This window comes from Rana temporaria, chromosome 4, assembly GCF_905171775.1.
Source record: "Rana temporaria chromosome 4, aRanTem1.1, whole genome shotgun sequence".
In the NCBI taxonomy this organism is placed as follows: Eukaryota; Metazoa; Chordata; class Amphibia; order Anura; family Ranidae; genus Rana; species Rana temporaria.
In genome coordinates, this window is record NC_053492.1 from 460,632,357 (window position 1) to 460,647,698 (window position 15,342).

Here is a 15,342-nt window from a genome sequence, read left to right on the forward strand (position 1 = left end):
GCGCCGTTCGTAAAAAACGTCAAATACGCGGGGTCACATGTAATTTAAATAAAACACGCCCACATCATCCACATTTGAATTAGCCGGGCTTACGCCGACACACATACGTTACGCCGCCGTAACATAGGGCGCAAGTCCTTTCTGAATACGGAACTTGCGCCCTAATTTACGGCGGGGTAACGTATCTGCGATACGTTACGCCCGCCGATAGATAGACAATTCTATCTGAATCCGGGCCAGTGTGTGTTTGGGTCCGTACATCTACTCCAGCACAGCTGTCACATTTTGGCATGCGACTGTGCCCATGCAGTCGCTGTGTCTGCAGCCACCTCTACAGGCTGTCACAGTATTAAAGAGAGCCTGCATGCAGGACGGGTGTCAACACCTGTCTGAACAAAGCCTTATTTTTTAGACAAACAAAAATACTGTATATGCACACACACAGATAAAGAATTACATCACAACTGAACAAAAACAAAACAACACATGTAATTGTAGCCTAGATTGTAGAATAAAATGTATTTTGCATGTCAGTAGCAGTGCTCCCCCTGCTGCCACACCACAGGAATTACATATACACGTGTTCCATAATTTTTGCATCTTCGTCTTTCGGTGGAATCTCCATCACTCCATCTTGTGATATGACAACAGACATGATCCTTTCAGACAGTCGCCTGTAGTTGTTGTTGGAGCATTCTTCAGCGATTTCCACCCAACCTTCTGCTGTGCATACCGCATCATTAAGAATGACCTGTTCCAGAGCATCTGCGGAAAAGATCGTATGTTGGCACTAGTCTTAATTAAAAATAAGGCACAGTTTAGGTAAGAAAAGCAAAATAAGAATGGTTTGGAAACATAATATACTGTACACGATATGGGTGTACAGGAGGTCCTCATTTGTCTTGGACGCCACCCCCTCTTTATGCAATGGATAGATTCATGCATAGCATGAATCTATCCATGACCGCCGTGACCACCCCTTATTCATGCGTCCGGCCCCTTTCAGGGCACCAGGCACATGAATTACAGCAGCCAGGGATTTTTTTGAAGCACCCGATTAGAGCCAGAGGCTCTAATAAGCTTCAAAATAGGGTGGGCTCGGGTCACAGAGAGTGCGACCGGAGCCCACCCAGGTGTGCAACAACAGCGAATGAACATTCGCTGTTGAAACACTGATCATGAATTCGGCCAATCAGAAGCGGGGCGTGAGACCCGTTTTCCGATTGGCTGAAAAGAGAAAACTCCCGATTGGCTGCCAAGGAGGGATGGAGGAAAACGGAAGCCACCACTATCGCCATCGCCACGATGACCCATGGAGAGCAGGAGAATGTGAGGCCGCCGAGCTGTGGAAGCCGCCGGTGATGGGGCAAGTGCTACTGACTGACCGACCAACTGGGGGTTGGCATACTGTTTGCCCCCCCCCAAAAAAAAAATTCCGCCGGCCGCCACTGTCTTGGAGACTCCAGTAGTAAGATTGCTCTTATGGAGTTCCTGCCTCTGCATCTCTACCACAGCTATTAGAAAAGTAACTAACACTGGCCCGGATTCAGATACAATTGTGTAATTATCGGCGGGCGTAACATATCTCAGATACGATATGCCGCCGTAAATTAGGGCGCAAGTTCCATATTCAGAAAGAACTTGCGCCCTAAGTTAAGGCGGTGTAGCGTATGTGGTCCGTGTAAGTCCGCGGAATTCAAATTCTCCATGCAGTGGGCGTGTTGTATGGTAATGATGGCTGACCCCACATAAATTACGTTTTTGGCTAACGGCGCATGCGCCGTCCGTGAACGTATCCCAGTGCGCATGCTCCAAATGAACCCGCAAAAAGCCAATGCTTTCGACGTGAATGTAAATTACGCCCAGCCCTATTCGCGAACGACTTACGCAAACTACGTAATCGACGGAAAATTCGACGCTGGCCCGAGGTCCATACTTAACATAGGATACGCCTCATATAGCAGGGGTAACTTTACGCCGGAAAAAGCCTAACGTAAACGAGGTTAAAAAAAATACGCCGGGCGGACGTACGTTTCTGAATCGGCGTATCTACCTAATTTGCATATTCCTCGCGTAAATCTACGGAAGCGCCACCTAGCGGCCAGCGTAAATATGCAGCCTAAGATACGACGGTGTAAGAGTCTTACGCCGGTCGGATCTTAGGGAAATCTATGCGTAACTGATTCTACGAATCAGGCGCTTAGATACGACCCCGCCACTCACTTACGATGGCGTATCCGGAGATACGCCATCGTAACTCATGTCTGAATCCGGGCCACTGTCTCACTCTTCCTGCTGTATTCCTAGGCTTGTTCCCAAGGCCTTTTAAAAAATTTAATGTTAATGGATTTTTAGATTTTTTCAGAACGGAGGTGCGGTCTTTAAAAGGGTCCCACCTAGAGATGGGAAGGCCTGTAAAAAAAAAAAAATGGAAAAAAAAAAAGTTTTTTTCAAAGCATTTTTTTTGTTTTTGTTTGCAGAAAAATTGAGGGGAAAAATGTGGAATATGATCTCTTACAATGATAAATATATCTATGACATGGTATTAAAACTATAGGACATGAAGACCTTAGTGAAAGATTTCTGAGACTTTATGTGAAGTCTTAAATTATTGCAAGTTCTCCAAGATGAAGACAAGCAAATCCTGGAACACAATTCAAGTAACACTGTACTTCTCAATGCAGTTCTCAAACAAGAGTAATATGCATTTCTGCCAATAGAGAGCACTGGAGAGGGAAAGGCTCCAGTTCAGTTTGCTTGCGGGCTCCATCTTGTTACCCACTACAGTTGGGCGATTGTTGGGATACTGTAAATGATAGTGTCTGTCCTCTCAGGCCTTAATTGTCAGGTAAGAGGGTAAATGGGTCTGTCAAATTAGTTTTTTATTATTTAACCTTTAAATTATTCCAATTAATATTCTGCACCATCACAGCATAATGTTTACCTATTGGGGATGGTTGCCCATTCTCATAATATAGTTGAAATGTGCTTAACATATACAGTCCTTGTTGCTTCATTTGTAGTATTAACAAAAAAAAAACTGCGAAAAAAAAAAGCAAGTTTAGTTTATTTCCTAATGCCGGCGCGCGCAATTGACGTCCGGGAAGTGGTTGTAAAATCCTGACTGGACGTCTATTGACGTCCTGCAGGATTTCATGTCGGCGCGCGCCCTTGGGGGCGCGCAACGCGGTGATCGGTGATGCGGGCAGTCTGACACCCCGCATCTCCAATCTCGGTAAAGAGCCTCCGGGGGAGGCTCTTAACCACGTGATCAGCCGTGTCCAATCACGGCTGATCACGATGTAAACAGGAAGAGCCGTTGACAGACGCGAGTAGAGGAGAGCCGATCGGCGGCTCTCTTGACAGGGGGGGTTCGCGCTGATTGATTATCAGCGCAGCCCCCCCTCGGATGCCCACACTGGACCACCAGGAAAGCCCACAAATGGGCACTGACTGGCAACATGGGCACTGGGATAAACAAGTGATGCCCAGCAATGCCCTCAGTGCCACCCCTCAGTGTCCATCAGTGCCACCTCTCAGTGCCCATCCATGCCCAGTGCCCACCTATCAGTGCCCATCTGTGCCACCCATAAGTACCCATCAGTGCCACCCATGAGTGCCCATCAGTGTCGCCTATGAGTGCCCAGTGCCACCTATGAGTGCCCATCAGTGCCATATATCATTGCCGCCTATCAGTGTCCATCAGTGCCGCCTATCAGTGTCGCCTATCAGTGCCCATCAGTGCCGCCTAACCAGTGCCCATCAGTGCCCATAATCGAAGAAGAAAACTTACTTATTCACAAAAAAAATAACAGAAAAAAATAAAACTTTATTTTTTCAAAATGTTCTGTATTTTTTTGTTGTTGCGCAAAAAATAAAAATCGCAGAGGTGACCAAATACCACCAAAAGAAAGCTCTATTTGTGGGAACAAAATGATAAAAAAAATTGTTTGGGTACAGTGTAGCATGACCGCGCAATTGTCATTCAAAGTGCGACAGCGCTGAAAGCTGAAAATTGGCTTGGGCAGGAAGGTGCGCAAGTGCCTGGTATGGAAGTGGTTAATAAGCTGTACTTTTAATTCAAGCATAATACTACCAGTACTACTCATTACCACTCTACAGCACCTGCATGATTTTTTACCCATCACCAGTCACTTTTAGAAAAGATTCTACTATGGACTTTCTATTATTGGATTTTTAGCGCTGCACTATCTACTTTATATTTATGCTCAGGAATTTTATTAATTGAATCCTAGTGTTCAGCTGCTTGTTGTTTTATGTGTTTATATTGCGCTGATTATACTTTATATTTTGTATAATACTACCAGTGTAACAAAATTACTTTCAATTTGTACAATTTTAGGCCCCATTCACACGGACGGACCGTTCAGGTCCGCCTGTCAGTTTTGACGGTGGACCTGAACGGCCGATCCATGCAGTAGCGACGGAGTCCGCCTCGTGTGAATGGGGCCTTACTCCACACTATATATTTTTTCAATTTTTCAGAAAAAAAATTTTTTTTTTCCCCCATGGCTTCAAAATTTCTAGTTCAACCATGGTACAGAAAGTCATATGCATATAACAGATATCTTTAATTATGAGAAAACAAAAAAACTCCATGGCTAGTACAAGAGTTTAGGATAATGATGGTCTCCATCAGGAATGCTCCATGTTATCTATCATGGGCACCTCTTCAAAAGTGGGAATGTAAACACTCCAAGAAGAGACAAGAGGGGGGAGCACAGAAGAGAGTGAAGTGCAAAGGAGAAGATCAGAGAAGAACTGAGAAGGAAAAGTATTATGGGCAAAGATAGGAGGGGGCAGTGGGGAGGGACGGGGTAAGGAAGAAGCCCACATAGGTCAACGGCTGGGGTGCTATATTCAGATGGACATTATAGGATATCCAGGGGTCCCAAACTGTTAAAAACTTGGCATGGGAGTCTGAAGCCTTGTACACACGACCGAGAAACTTGACGGGCGAAACACATCGTTTTCCTCGTCGAGTTCCTTATCAGGCTGTCGAGGAATTCGACAAGCCAATTTTTTCCATTCCCGTCAAGGAAATAGAGAACATGCTCTCTTTTTGGCTCGTCGAATTTCTCGACAGTTTCCTCAACGAAAATGTACACACGACCGGTTTCCTCGGCAAAAAAAAATCTCCCAGCAAGTTTCTTGCTGGTTTTTGCAGAGAAACTCGGTCATGTGTACGAGGCCTCAGACTATGGAAGTGACCGTCTCATGGACCATGGTCCGTCCCCATTAGTCTTTGCTGGACCTTAGCAAAATTGAGTCAAGCTTGTGTCCAGGCTCTGGCCAATGTTTGCTGAGCTGCCAGAAACACAAATCCCATCAATTTTCTGTGGTTGGCAGTGAGGATCAGGGTCAGTTTATGCAGTAGGGCCTCCCAGAGGTTACGAGCTAATGAAATGTTGAAGGTTGCTTTGGGGCATGACCACCGTATATGGATAAGAGTGCTGTGCTCCCTACTGCCCTGGAAGCCCATTGGGGAGGCAGCAGGAGTGTTTTCTTTTAAATTTCCACATGTGTCTACTAGTTTCTTTGGGTGCAATTCAAATTATGATAATTATTACAAACATTTCTAAAACTGATTATTTTTTAACTGATACTGAATTGTAATGCAACTCTGTTATTAGGAAGAAAAACTGCTATCGGGAGCCTCCACAGCAGACGTTATGCCTGAATCCTTTGTTACAGGCAGAGCTCCAACACATCCTGGTAGTTATTCCCTCCTACCCCCCCAAACATTCTTAGTGGCCCAGTACTAAGATGAGCTGACTCAATTGGCAAAAGGAATGTGTATGCACCAGCAGGTGATGGTTTTCTTGACCTCATCGTTATGTGAAGTGGAGGTGGTAAGGATTAATAGTGGGGGAAGACAGGAGCTGACGATGGTGAGGTCGACCGATATGGGTTTTTCTCTGGCCGATATTTAGAAATTGCGGTGACCGATGGCATATATATGATGCCGATTTATTTGGGCTGATATGTTAGGCCGAGTTTAAAAAAAAAAATTCCCCTTCATCTCATAAAATCTAATTGGTGATGGACGATGTTGGTGATGGTGGTGGTGGATGATGTTGGTGGTGGACGATGATGTTGGTGGTGGTGGATGATGTTGGTGGTGGACAATGATGTTGGTGGTGGACAATGATGTTGGTGGTGGACAATGATGTTGGTGGTGGACAATGATGTTGGTGGTGGACAATGATGTTGGTGGTGGTGGTAGATGATGATGGTGGATGCGGATGGGGAGTCTTATGGTGGGATAAAGTATACATCAAGTCTCATCTTAAAGAATGTAGGACAGCAGGGATGTAAGTAATGAAGGTGCAGAGAGAAGGTAAATAGAAGGTGGACAGAGCAGGGGCTTTTATGTAGGCTTGTAGAGGGAGTTGGTGGACGATGATGTTGGTGATGGACGTTGATGTTGGTGATGGACGATGATGGACGATGATGTTGGTGATGGACGATGATGTTGGTGGTGGTGGTAGATGATGATGGTGGATGCGGCTGGGGAGTCTAATGGTGGGATAAAGTATACATCAAGTCTCATCTTAAAGAATGTAGAACAGCAGGGATGTATGTAATGAAGGTGAAGAGAGAAGGTAAATAGAGGGTGGACAGAGCTGGGGCTTTTATGTAGGCTTGTAGAGGGAGTTGGTGGACGATGATGTTGGTGGTGGTGGTGGATGATGATGTTGGTGATGGTGATGGACGATGATGATGGTGGATGCGGCTGGGGAGTCTTATGGTGTGATGAAGTATACATCAAGTCTCATCTTAAAGAATGTAGGACAGCAGGGACGTATGTAATGAAGGTGCAGAGAGAAGGTAAATAGAAGGTGGACAGAGCAGGGGCTTTTATGTAGGCTTGTAGAGGGAGAGCGCCAGGGGGCTAAAGATCAAAAGCAGACAGCACTCTATTGGTTGGCATGAGAAAGAGCTAGGAGAATCGAGTAACAGAATGGAACAAAGATGAAGGAGAGGGGACAGCTGAGTGTAAGGCCCCGTACACACGACCGGATCTATCCGCTGGGATTTATCCGTGGATCCGGTCGTGTGTAGGCCCGAGCGGACATTTTCCGTCCGATCCCCATCCCTTGCATGCGTCGGAATGATTCGACGCATGCGTGGAAGTATTAACCGTCCAGCGGTAGGAGAAACACGGTGTATATAACAAGCACTCACCTCGTTAAAGCAACAGAGCAAGCCCAGAAAAGGGAGAACCTACATGATATGAAGGAGTAAAATAAGGCCCCTTTCAGACGGACGGCTGTTTTGCCGAAGTAAAAAGCACTACCAATGTTTTGTGAAATTCAAGGCTCCAGGCACTGCGATTAGCGGCATTTGCACATTACGATTACATGCGTTTACTTGCGGCCGCGTTTAGCTGCGGTATTCATTTCCATAGCAACCCTTTTTATTTTTTGGGATTATGATGTGCTTTCTGTTCTTTTTTTTCTTTCCAATGCTGCTATCCGCAGTTGACAACCTTTCCAAGGTTTTCCCGAGTTCAGCCGAGCCTTTCCGAGGCTCTCCGGTGCCCCCCCCCCACCTCTGGCCACATGCGGTATTGCATGCCATTAAAGTCAATGCAGAACACATTTTTTCCATTTCCATTGACTTCTATGGGGAAACTCGCTTTGATATGCGAGTGCTTTGGATTACGAGCATTCTCCTGGAATGGATTATGCTCATTATCCGAGGTTCCACTGTATTGCTATGAAGCAGCTTCTACTTTGTCTACTACAGGACTATGAAATGATCATTGCTTCCTGGTATTCAACAGTTGCAGTTCCAGGCACTCAAATCACAAGCGCTGGAAAGATCTATCTGTGGTCAGGGGATGAAAGAGACTTGTTAAATTAATTTTCCCTTCTCTTTCTTGGAACTCATTATTATATATAAAGGAAAGTACTGAAATGTTTTAATTGCAATTCTAATCAATTGTTTCCACTCTTTTCTTTCTATGGACAAATTGGACCAATGTAACTATGCAAACATATGCATTCCTGAAATTCTTCTTTAACGTGATTGTAAACAATTCCGTTTAAAATAGAAATGAAATGCAAAACATTTTTGTATAGATATAAAAAAATAAATAAAAAAAATTCAACCACTTTGTCAAAAAGGAAGGCACACAATTTACAAAAACTGGAGCACACGGAATCTGGTGCAGTTTTGCACAGTAACCAATCAGCTTCTAACTTCAGCTTTTTCAATTAAAGCGTTTGTTAACCCCCCAAAAAAACAGATACTGTTTCTTTAAAGCATGTTATACAGCACAGTGCTTGTGCTGTGTCATTTGGCCCCCTGTATACCCTAAAAAACCTGGCTGATCCTGCCTGGCTATACCCTCCCCTCTGCAAACAGACCACGGTAATCATGGCTGCTGAACCCTGACATTGTTATTTAATGCTTGACTTCGCCAGCCGCAGCCCTGCTCTCTGCAGCTCTCCCCTTGTCTGCGTCTCCTCTGTCCTCCTCCCCCCTCCCCTCCCTGCTTGTACCAGCACTCCTATGAATTGGTTTATCCCCTCTGTACCTTAATAACTTGTGTCCCTGTTCAATGTAAAAAATCTGCTGATCTGTACCTTGTATAAGCGGCTCCAAGCGCTCAGCTGATTGTTGGCTTTCTCATGGCTGCTGAACCCTGACATTGTTATTTAATGCTCGACTTCGCCAGCCGCAGCCCTGCTCTCTGCAGCTCTCCCTGTGTCTGCGTCTCCTCTGTCCTCCTCCTCCCTCCCCTCCTTGCTTGTACCAGCACCAGCACTTCTATGAATTGGTTTATCCCCTCTGTACCTTAATAACATGTGTCTCTGTTCAATGTAAAAAATATGCCGATCTGTACCTTGTATAAGCGGCTCCAGGCGCTCAGCTGATTGTGAGCTCTCTCTCCCCCTCCTCTCTGGCTGACGTCAGCGGGACGGCTGAGCCTCGCCCACTGCATTTGTAAACCATAGAGAGAAGGAGGAGAGGAATCAGCTGTGCGCCCGGAGCGGAGCTTATATCTGTACAGATCGGCGGATGTTTGACAGAACACAGGCACCAGGGACACATGTTATTAAGGTACAGAGGGGATAAGAAAATTTGATAGAAGTGGGTTAACAACCACTTTAAGCTTTGACAATAAAACCTAGAAGCTGAATGCTTACTATGCACATCTGAACCAGATTCTGTGTGCACCAGTATTAGTAAGTCTCCCTCTATGAGTTAAGTCTGAGGAGGTGCATGACACCTCCTGCACTAATCTCTATTATTTACATCTGACATGTTTACAGTACTTCCAGAAGACAGCTATTGCTGTATTTCTGGGAGCCCAATGCTGATCCTTCTGATTTTTGCATCTGCCCACCCCTCCCCTCCTTCTGCCCAATCACAGAAGCCTTGGTATTATGTAAAAACCTTAAAAAAAAAAATACAAAGTCCTCTGTGAATGTGCAGCAGAGGGGCGAACATTGCTCTCCTCTCAGATACCGGAGTGTCTCTCCGGCAGAGCAATAAACCTGTTAGATGTAAAGAGAGAACTCCAGGGGATGTCATGCACCTAGTTGGACTTAACTCAAAGTGTGCTTTCACTTTTACAAAGTTGCTGACTTCCTGGAATTCAGCTTCAGGCACTAATCTAGTAAAAAAAAAAAAAAAAAAAAGCTTGTCTTAAATCCCAAGATGGTCTACTTACCTTCTCCACACTGGTTGATGTTCTCCAGCAGCTTGAATCCATATTCCTTGTGATCTGTGCACAGCAGAGATAACACAGCCTGACCCACAGACAGTACAGCTGGCTTCCCGTCCCACTCTTTGGTCAAACCATTAATAAGCTCCATGGTGGGACATTTCTTAAGGAGAAATAGGTAATCATCTGTATGAAAAACAGGCAAGGCCTTTATTAACTAATAATACTAATAAAATGTTTGAGAATGTTGGTCCTTTTCATGGACCTCATTACAATAATAGCCAATAGGAGAATACAGTGTATTTCAGCTTAATTTTTTTAACATTATATCCATTAAGTGATCATTTTGGCACTTTTTCACAAACCTAAAAAGTAAATAAATAATGTATGTACTGTAATCTATGCACACCAATAATCTGCTTATACTCATTATATTTAGTGTTTTTTAATTGTTTAACACCATATGCATTACAGTAGTATTTTTTTTTTTTTTAGCTTAACCACCAGCTCACGCCAATATAGGTCGGCAGAATGGCACGGCTGGGCAAAGTGACATATTTACGTCACTTTGAATTTCCCGCCATGCAGGCATACGCACCCCTGCCGCGATCTCCGTGACCATGCCTGCGGGACCCGCGGACTCGATATCCGCCAGTGTCCCGCGATCGGATCAAAGAGCTGCAGAACGGGGAGAGGCCAGTGTAAACAAGGCATCTCCGCGTTCTGCCTAGTGACACAGCACTGATCGTCTGCTCCCTGTCATCGGGAGCAGCGATCTCTGTCGTGTTACAGTAAGCCACGCCCCTTAAGCCCTGTACACACGATCGGATATCTGATGGAATCTAATCCGATGGATTTTTTCGTCGGATATCTGATGAACTTGACCTTCATCAGTCTTGCCTACACACTATCAGACTAAATTCCGACCGTGCCAAAACGCGGAGACGTAAAACACTACGACGAGCCGGAAAAAATGAAGTTCAATGCTTCCAAGCATGCGTCGACTTGATTCTGAGCATGCATGGATTTTTCTCTAATGGAGTTCCACACAGACGATTATATTTTGATTGTTTTTTTATCCATAGTGTGACAGGAAGTCAGGTAAATCTGGGGGTGTTGTCACAGACGGGAGATACATTTCTGCCTTGTTTAGAAAATTCACCAATTACTATCGGGTGTCGGCAGCAGAGGTAGCCAGAAAGGTTTAAGGACGTTGGATAGCTTCAGCTGTTCAGAATGGAAAAATTAAGGCCTCTATCAGTTGTCCAGAGGATTACTACTGAATGCTGCACCCTGAGGCTTGTTGAGTTAAGGAGAGCAGTGAGCTGAGGAAGACTTCTGAAGGTGAAGTGGTTGTTGATAATTTTTGCTGTGTGATAAGAAAATCAAAAAGACTATTGTTTTCTGCTGGAAGACCAGCAGTGTCTGCCCAGCAGTAGGCTGTGCCAGACTCCATAGGTAGGTGCCTGTGTTGTGAAGGTAGACGGCCCAAGTGGCCAGGGTTTATTTTATGTTTTGTTTTGTTTATGATGTTTGGATGCATGGACTGATTTCCAGCAATATGGAAGAATAAACCATAACCCTTGTTTTTTTCAACCACCCACGGCTGCCTCTCTGTATAATTCAGTGTGTAGGGAACCCACTCAGGAGGTCACACACCCCCGCTTCCGAGCTAACCCCTTACAATAGGAAAAATGTAAAACATGTTCTATTTTTTAACACAGATGGAAAAAAGACAGATGGAGCCCACACACAATCGGTTTGTCCGATGAAAACAGTCTGTTTTCATCGGACAAACCGAAAATGCAGAGGTGATCAAATACCACCAAATAAATTCTAAGCAAAAAAATCGTGATTCTCATTTTAGCCAGAATCGTGCAGCTCTAACACTAATTAAGGAAGCAGTCATTTGGATATGTGAAGACCCGCCTGTTTTTTTATGAAAGATTGAGCATATGCAAGTGAATTCATACCAAGGGACAGTTTATGGACTGATGCACTATTTGTTTTGTTTATGTTATATATGGTTTGATATTATATGCAGAGTTTGAAAATTACTTTTAAAGGGATACTAGCAAGCTGAAAATTGTTCTGGGCAGGAGGGGGGTTTAAGTGCCCAGTAAGCAAGTGGTTAAATGTATGTCAATCTTTTTCCATACTAAACAGATAACATGCGACCCCCAATTCATAAAACAGATTACCTAATAAAAAGCGTTTGCTCTGGTAGGTGTAGTCGAGGACTCCCTGGATTTGTCCTTGTACACACATACAGAGAGCCGCCTTCCTAAGGCTGGAGCATTTTCTGTAGATCAGCTGGGCCAGTGCCAGGCATGTGACCTTGTGCTGTGGCTCTTTCTCTCCATAATCCCAAATCACATCGCCGAGAGGTTCAGAAAATGTCACCCTACACCAAAGAGGGAGAAATAAGGGAGGGCAAATATGTGGGTAAAATAGGACAATAAGAACCTTTTATTTACCAGGAGAAATCATTAAATACTGAAAATAACAATTATACAATCAGTCAATAGACGATCAATCTCCAAACGTCAGATGGTCATGTAAACCTTTTTTTTTTGGCACAGATCCTTAAACTATTGTTCTTGGTAAGCCTGCAGAGATTACAGAGAGTGTTGCCTATTAAAATGCAGAGAATCCCCTTAGCACATAGTCAGCCTGCGCAGCCAAGGCGAGAGAGAAAAGCCATTAACTGATCTCTAGCAGAGCTGTCCAACTCTCGCCTTTGAGGGCGGATTACAAGCTAGGGGCCAGATTCAGAGAAGAAGTACACCGGAGTATCTACTGATACTCCGGCGTACTTTCAAATTTGCCACGTCGTATCTTTATCTGTAATTCACAAAGATACGACGGCTTCGTACGCCTTCGGATCTTAGGATGCAATACTTCGGCGGCCACTGGGTGGAGATCGCGTAGTTTTCCGCGTCGGGTATGCTAATTAGCTGTTTACGGCGATCCACGAAGGTACGCGCGTTCGTCGCATTCTCTTACGTTGTTGCTAGTCGGCTTTTCGCGTCGCAAAGTTATGGCTGCTATTTAGGTGGTGTAACAATAGACAGCCCATGTTAAAGTATGGCCGTCGTTCCCGCGTCGAATTTCAAATTTTTTTTTTTTTGCGTAAGTCGTCCGGGAATACGAAAGTACGTAACGCACGTCGCCATTTAAAACATTACATCGGGGCGACGTCATTTCGCGCAAACCACGGGGGGAAATTTCAAAACGGAGCATGCGCAGTACGTTCGGCGCGGGAACGCGCCTAATTTAAATGGTCCCCGCCCCATTTGAATTAGGCGGGCTTGCGCCGGACGGCTTTACGCTACGCCGCCGCAAGTTTACACGCAAGTGCTTTGTGAATCAAGCACTTACGATGAAAACTTGCGGCGGAGTTACGTAAAGGACATACGTTACGCCGCCGTAATTGTTCGTGAATCTGGCCCTATGATTCTAAGGCAGACCCAGATATTCCGCTTAGGGAAATATTTCTGATTAAAGAGTAGTTTTACCTTTGGGTATGTTTTTAGTGATAAATTCAACTTGCGCTTCAACAATGTAATAGATTTGCTTATTTATTTCCCTTTATCCTTTGTAGGTTTCCACATTTGTCTTTTTGAAATGATCACCATTTTCATTTTTTTAATGAGAGATATATTTTGCATAATTAATATTTTTTTATGTGTGTAGAACCCTCCTAGAATAGGTTGTTAGAGAGGCCCAGTTAAAGTGATACTATAGGTTCAATTTTTATTTTATTTTATTTTAAATAACAAACATATCATACTTACCTCCAGTGTGCAGCTCGTTTTGCACAGAGTGGCCCCGAACGCCGTTTTCTGGGGTCCCTCGGCGGCTCTCTCGGCTCCTCCCCGCTTCAGATAACCCCCTCTGGGAAGAGCTCTCCCAAGGGGGCTACCTTGCGGGCGCCCTCCCGAGTCGTGCATAGTTGCCGAGTGCAGGACTCGGCCCCGCCCCCACAGTGCCGCATCATTGGATTTGATTGACAGCAGCGGGAGCCAATGGCTGTGCTACTATCATTCTATCCAATGAAGAGCCGAGAACCCCGGGCAAAGATCCAGCACGTTCTCGACGCGGGACTTTCCAGGGCTCAGGTAAGTAAAACGGGGGGGTTGGGGGGGGGGCAGTAATTGTCAGATTTGTTTTCATCTTAATGCATAGGATGCATTAAGGTGAAAAAAAAAGGAGGGTTTACATCCCCTTTAAACCTAGTTCTTTGGCTCCTCTGTAAATATTGGTGCGGTGTGTGAATATTTTTGACTGTTCTGGGTCAAACTACTTCTTCCTTCCTTCTAGGGCAGTGGTTCTCAACCTGGGGGTCGGGACCCCCTTGGGGGTCAAATAATAATTTGCCAGGGGTCACCGAATCCTGGGCTATTCCTGAAGCCTGCACCACTCTCCCAGACTTTTTGCAGCCACCCAGCAGGGCTGTCCCTGGAGCCTGTGGCTGCCCAGCTGGGTTGTTCCTGGAGCCCACGGCCGCCCACTCAGCCTCTTCGCAGGTGCCCATTCAGTTCACAGCATGGCTGGGGGGCAGAGACTTGAGGTCAGCTGACTGGTGAGGAATGTGAAGTGGGATGGGCTAGAGGAGACCCCATCTCCTGATTTCGGCATAGGTGTCACTGCTGCGAGAAACCACAAAGTCAGAGACACAGTGAAGCCGGAGACACAGCGAGTGTGATTATAGTTGCCATTAAAAGGGAGCGCTAAATGTCTGTGGTTTAGGCGCAAATTACTTGTCATGCCTTGGGTGCTGACAACCCATGCTACAAAAATAATTTTACTGTTAGGGGTCCCCACAATTTGGGGAATTTTATCAAGGGGTCATGGCACTAGAAGGTTGAGAACCACTGTTCTAGGGGATTCTAGAATGTAGTGGATTGAAGGAGGTAGACCCTTGGCCTGAATATTTATGTGGTCTCAGCCAATCCCTGGGGGTAGAATGCCAAGTAGGTGGCTGAGGAGTGCATAAATAGTTTGATGCCTGGAGCAGCAAGGTTCTTGTCCAGAAGGAGAGGATCCCAGCTTCAAGGGCTGCTGTCCTTCTGCGCAGTGTAGCTGAAGTCTGCAGGAGTTCATCAAGGTCCCAGCTCGGTGAGAGCTGGAGGGCCCATTTTCTGGAGTTGGAGTCAAATCAAGGGATTCACTAAGGATCTGGCCTGGAGACTCACCGGAGAAGTGAAGTATACAGGGACATTGTGAGTATAGGCCTGAATATAGGATCATAGTGACTGTTCATTGCTCTAATCCAGGGGTGTCAAACTCAAATTCATCGGCGGCCGCATCAGCAGTTTGGTTGCCCTCAAAGGGCCGGTTGTATCTGCACTCCAGTTTTCTTGCACTGCATAGGGAGCGCAGGGTTCAGGAGTGCGCTGCGTAGGGAGCGCAGGGTTCAGGAGTGCGCTGCCTCCTCCTCTCTGGTGTCCCCCCCTCCTCTCTGGTGTCACTGGTGTCCCCCCTTCTCTCTGGTGTCACTGGTGTCCCCTCCTCCTCTCCTCTCTGGTGTCACTGGGGTCCCCCTTCTCTCCTCTCCGGTGTCACTGGGGTCCCCTTCCTCTACTCTCTGGTGTCACCCTCCTCTCCTCTCTGGTGTCACTGGGGTCCCCCTCCTCTCC

The 15,342-nt window shown here is 45.6% G+C and overlaps 1 protein-coding gene across 1 annotated transcript in view; it reads right to left on the reverse strand.

Annotated features, from left to right (window-relative positions):
* Window positions 1–473: 473 nt before the first annotated feature.
* Window positions 474–15,342, reverse strand: part of CLHC1 (clathrin heavy chain linker domain containing 1) — a 70,082-nt gene continuing 55,213 nt past the window's right edge. The window contains exons 10-12 of the mRNA XM_040351661.1: window positions 11,902–12,104; window positions 9,707–9,886; window positions 474–765 (exon numbers count right to left, since the gene is read on the reverse strand). Coding sequence (XP_040207595.1) covers window positions 569–765; window positions 9,707–9,886; window positions 11,902–12,104 — 580 coding nt within the window. The 3' untranslated portion in view covers window positions 474–568. The remainder of the gene's footprint in view (window positions 766–9,706; window positions 9,887–11,901; window positions 12,105–15,342) is intronic.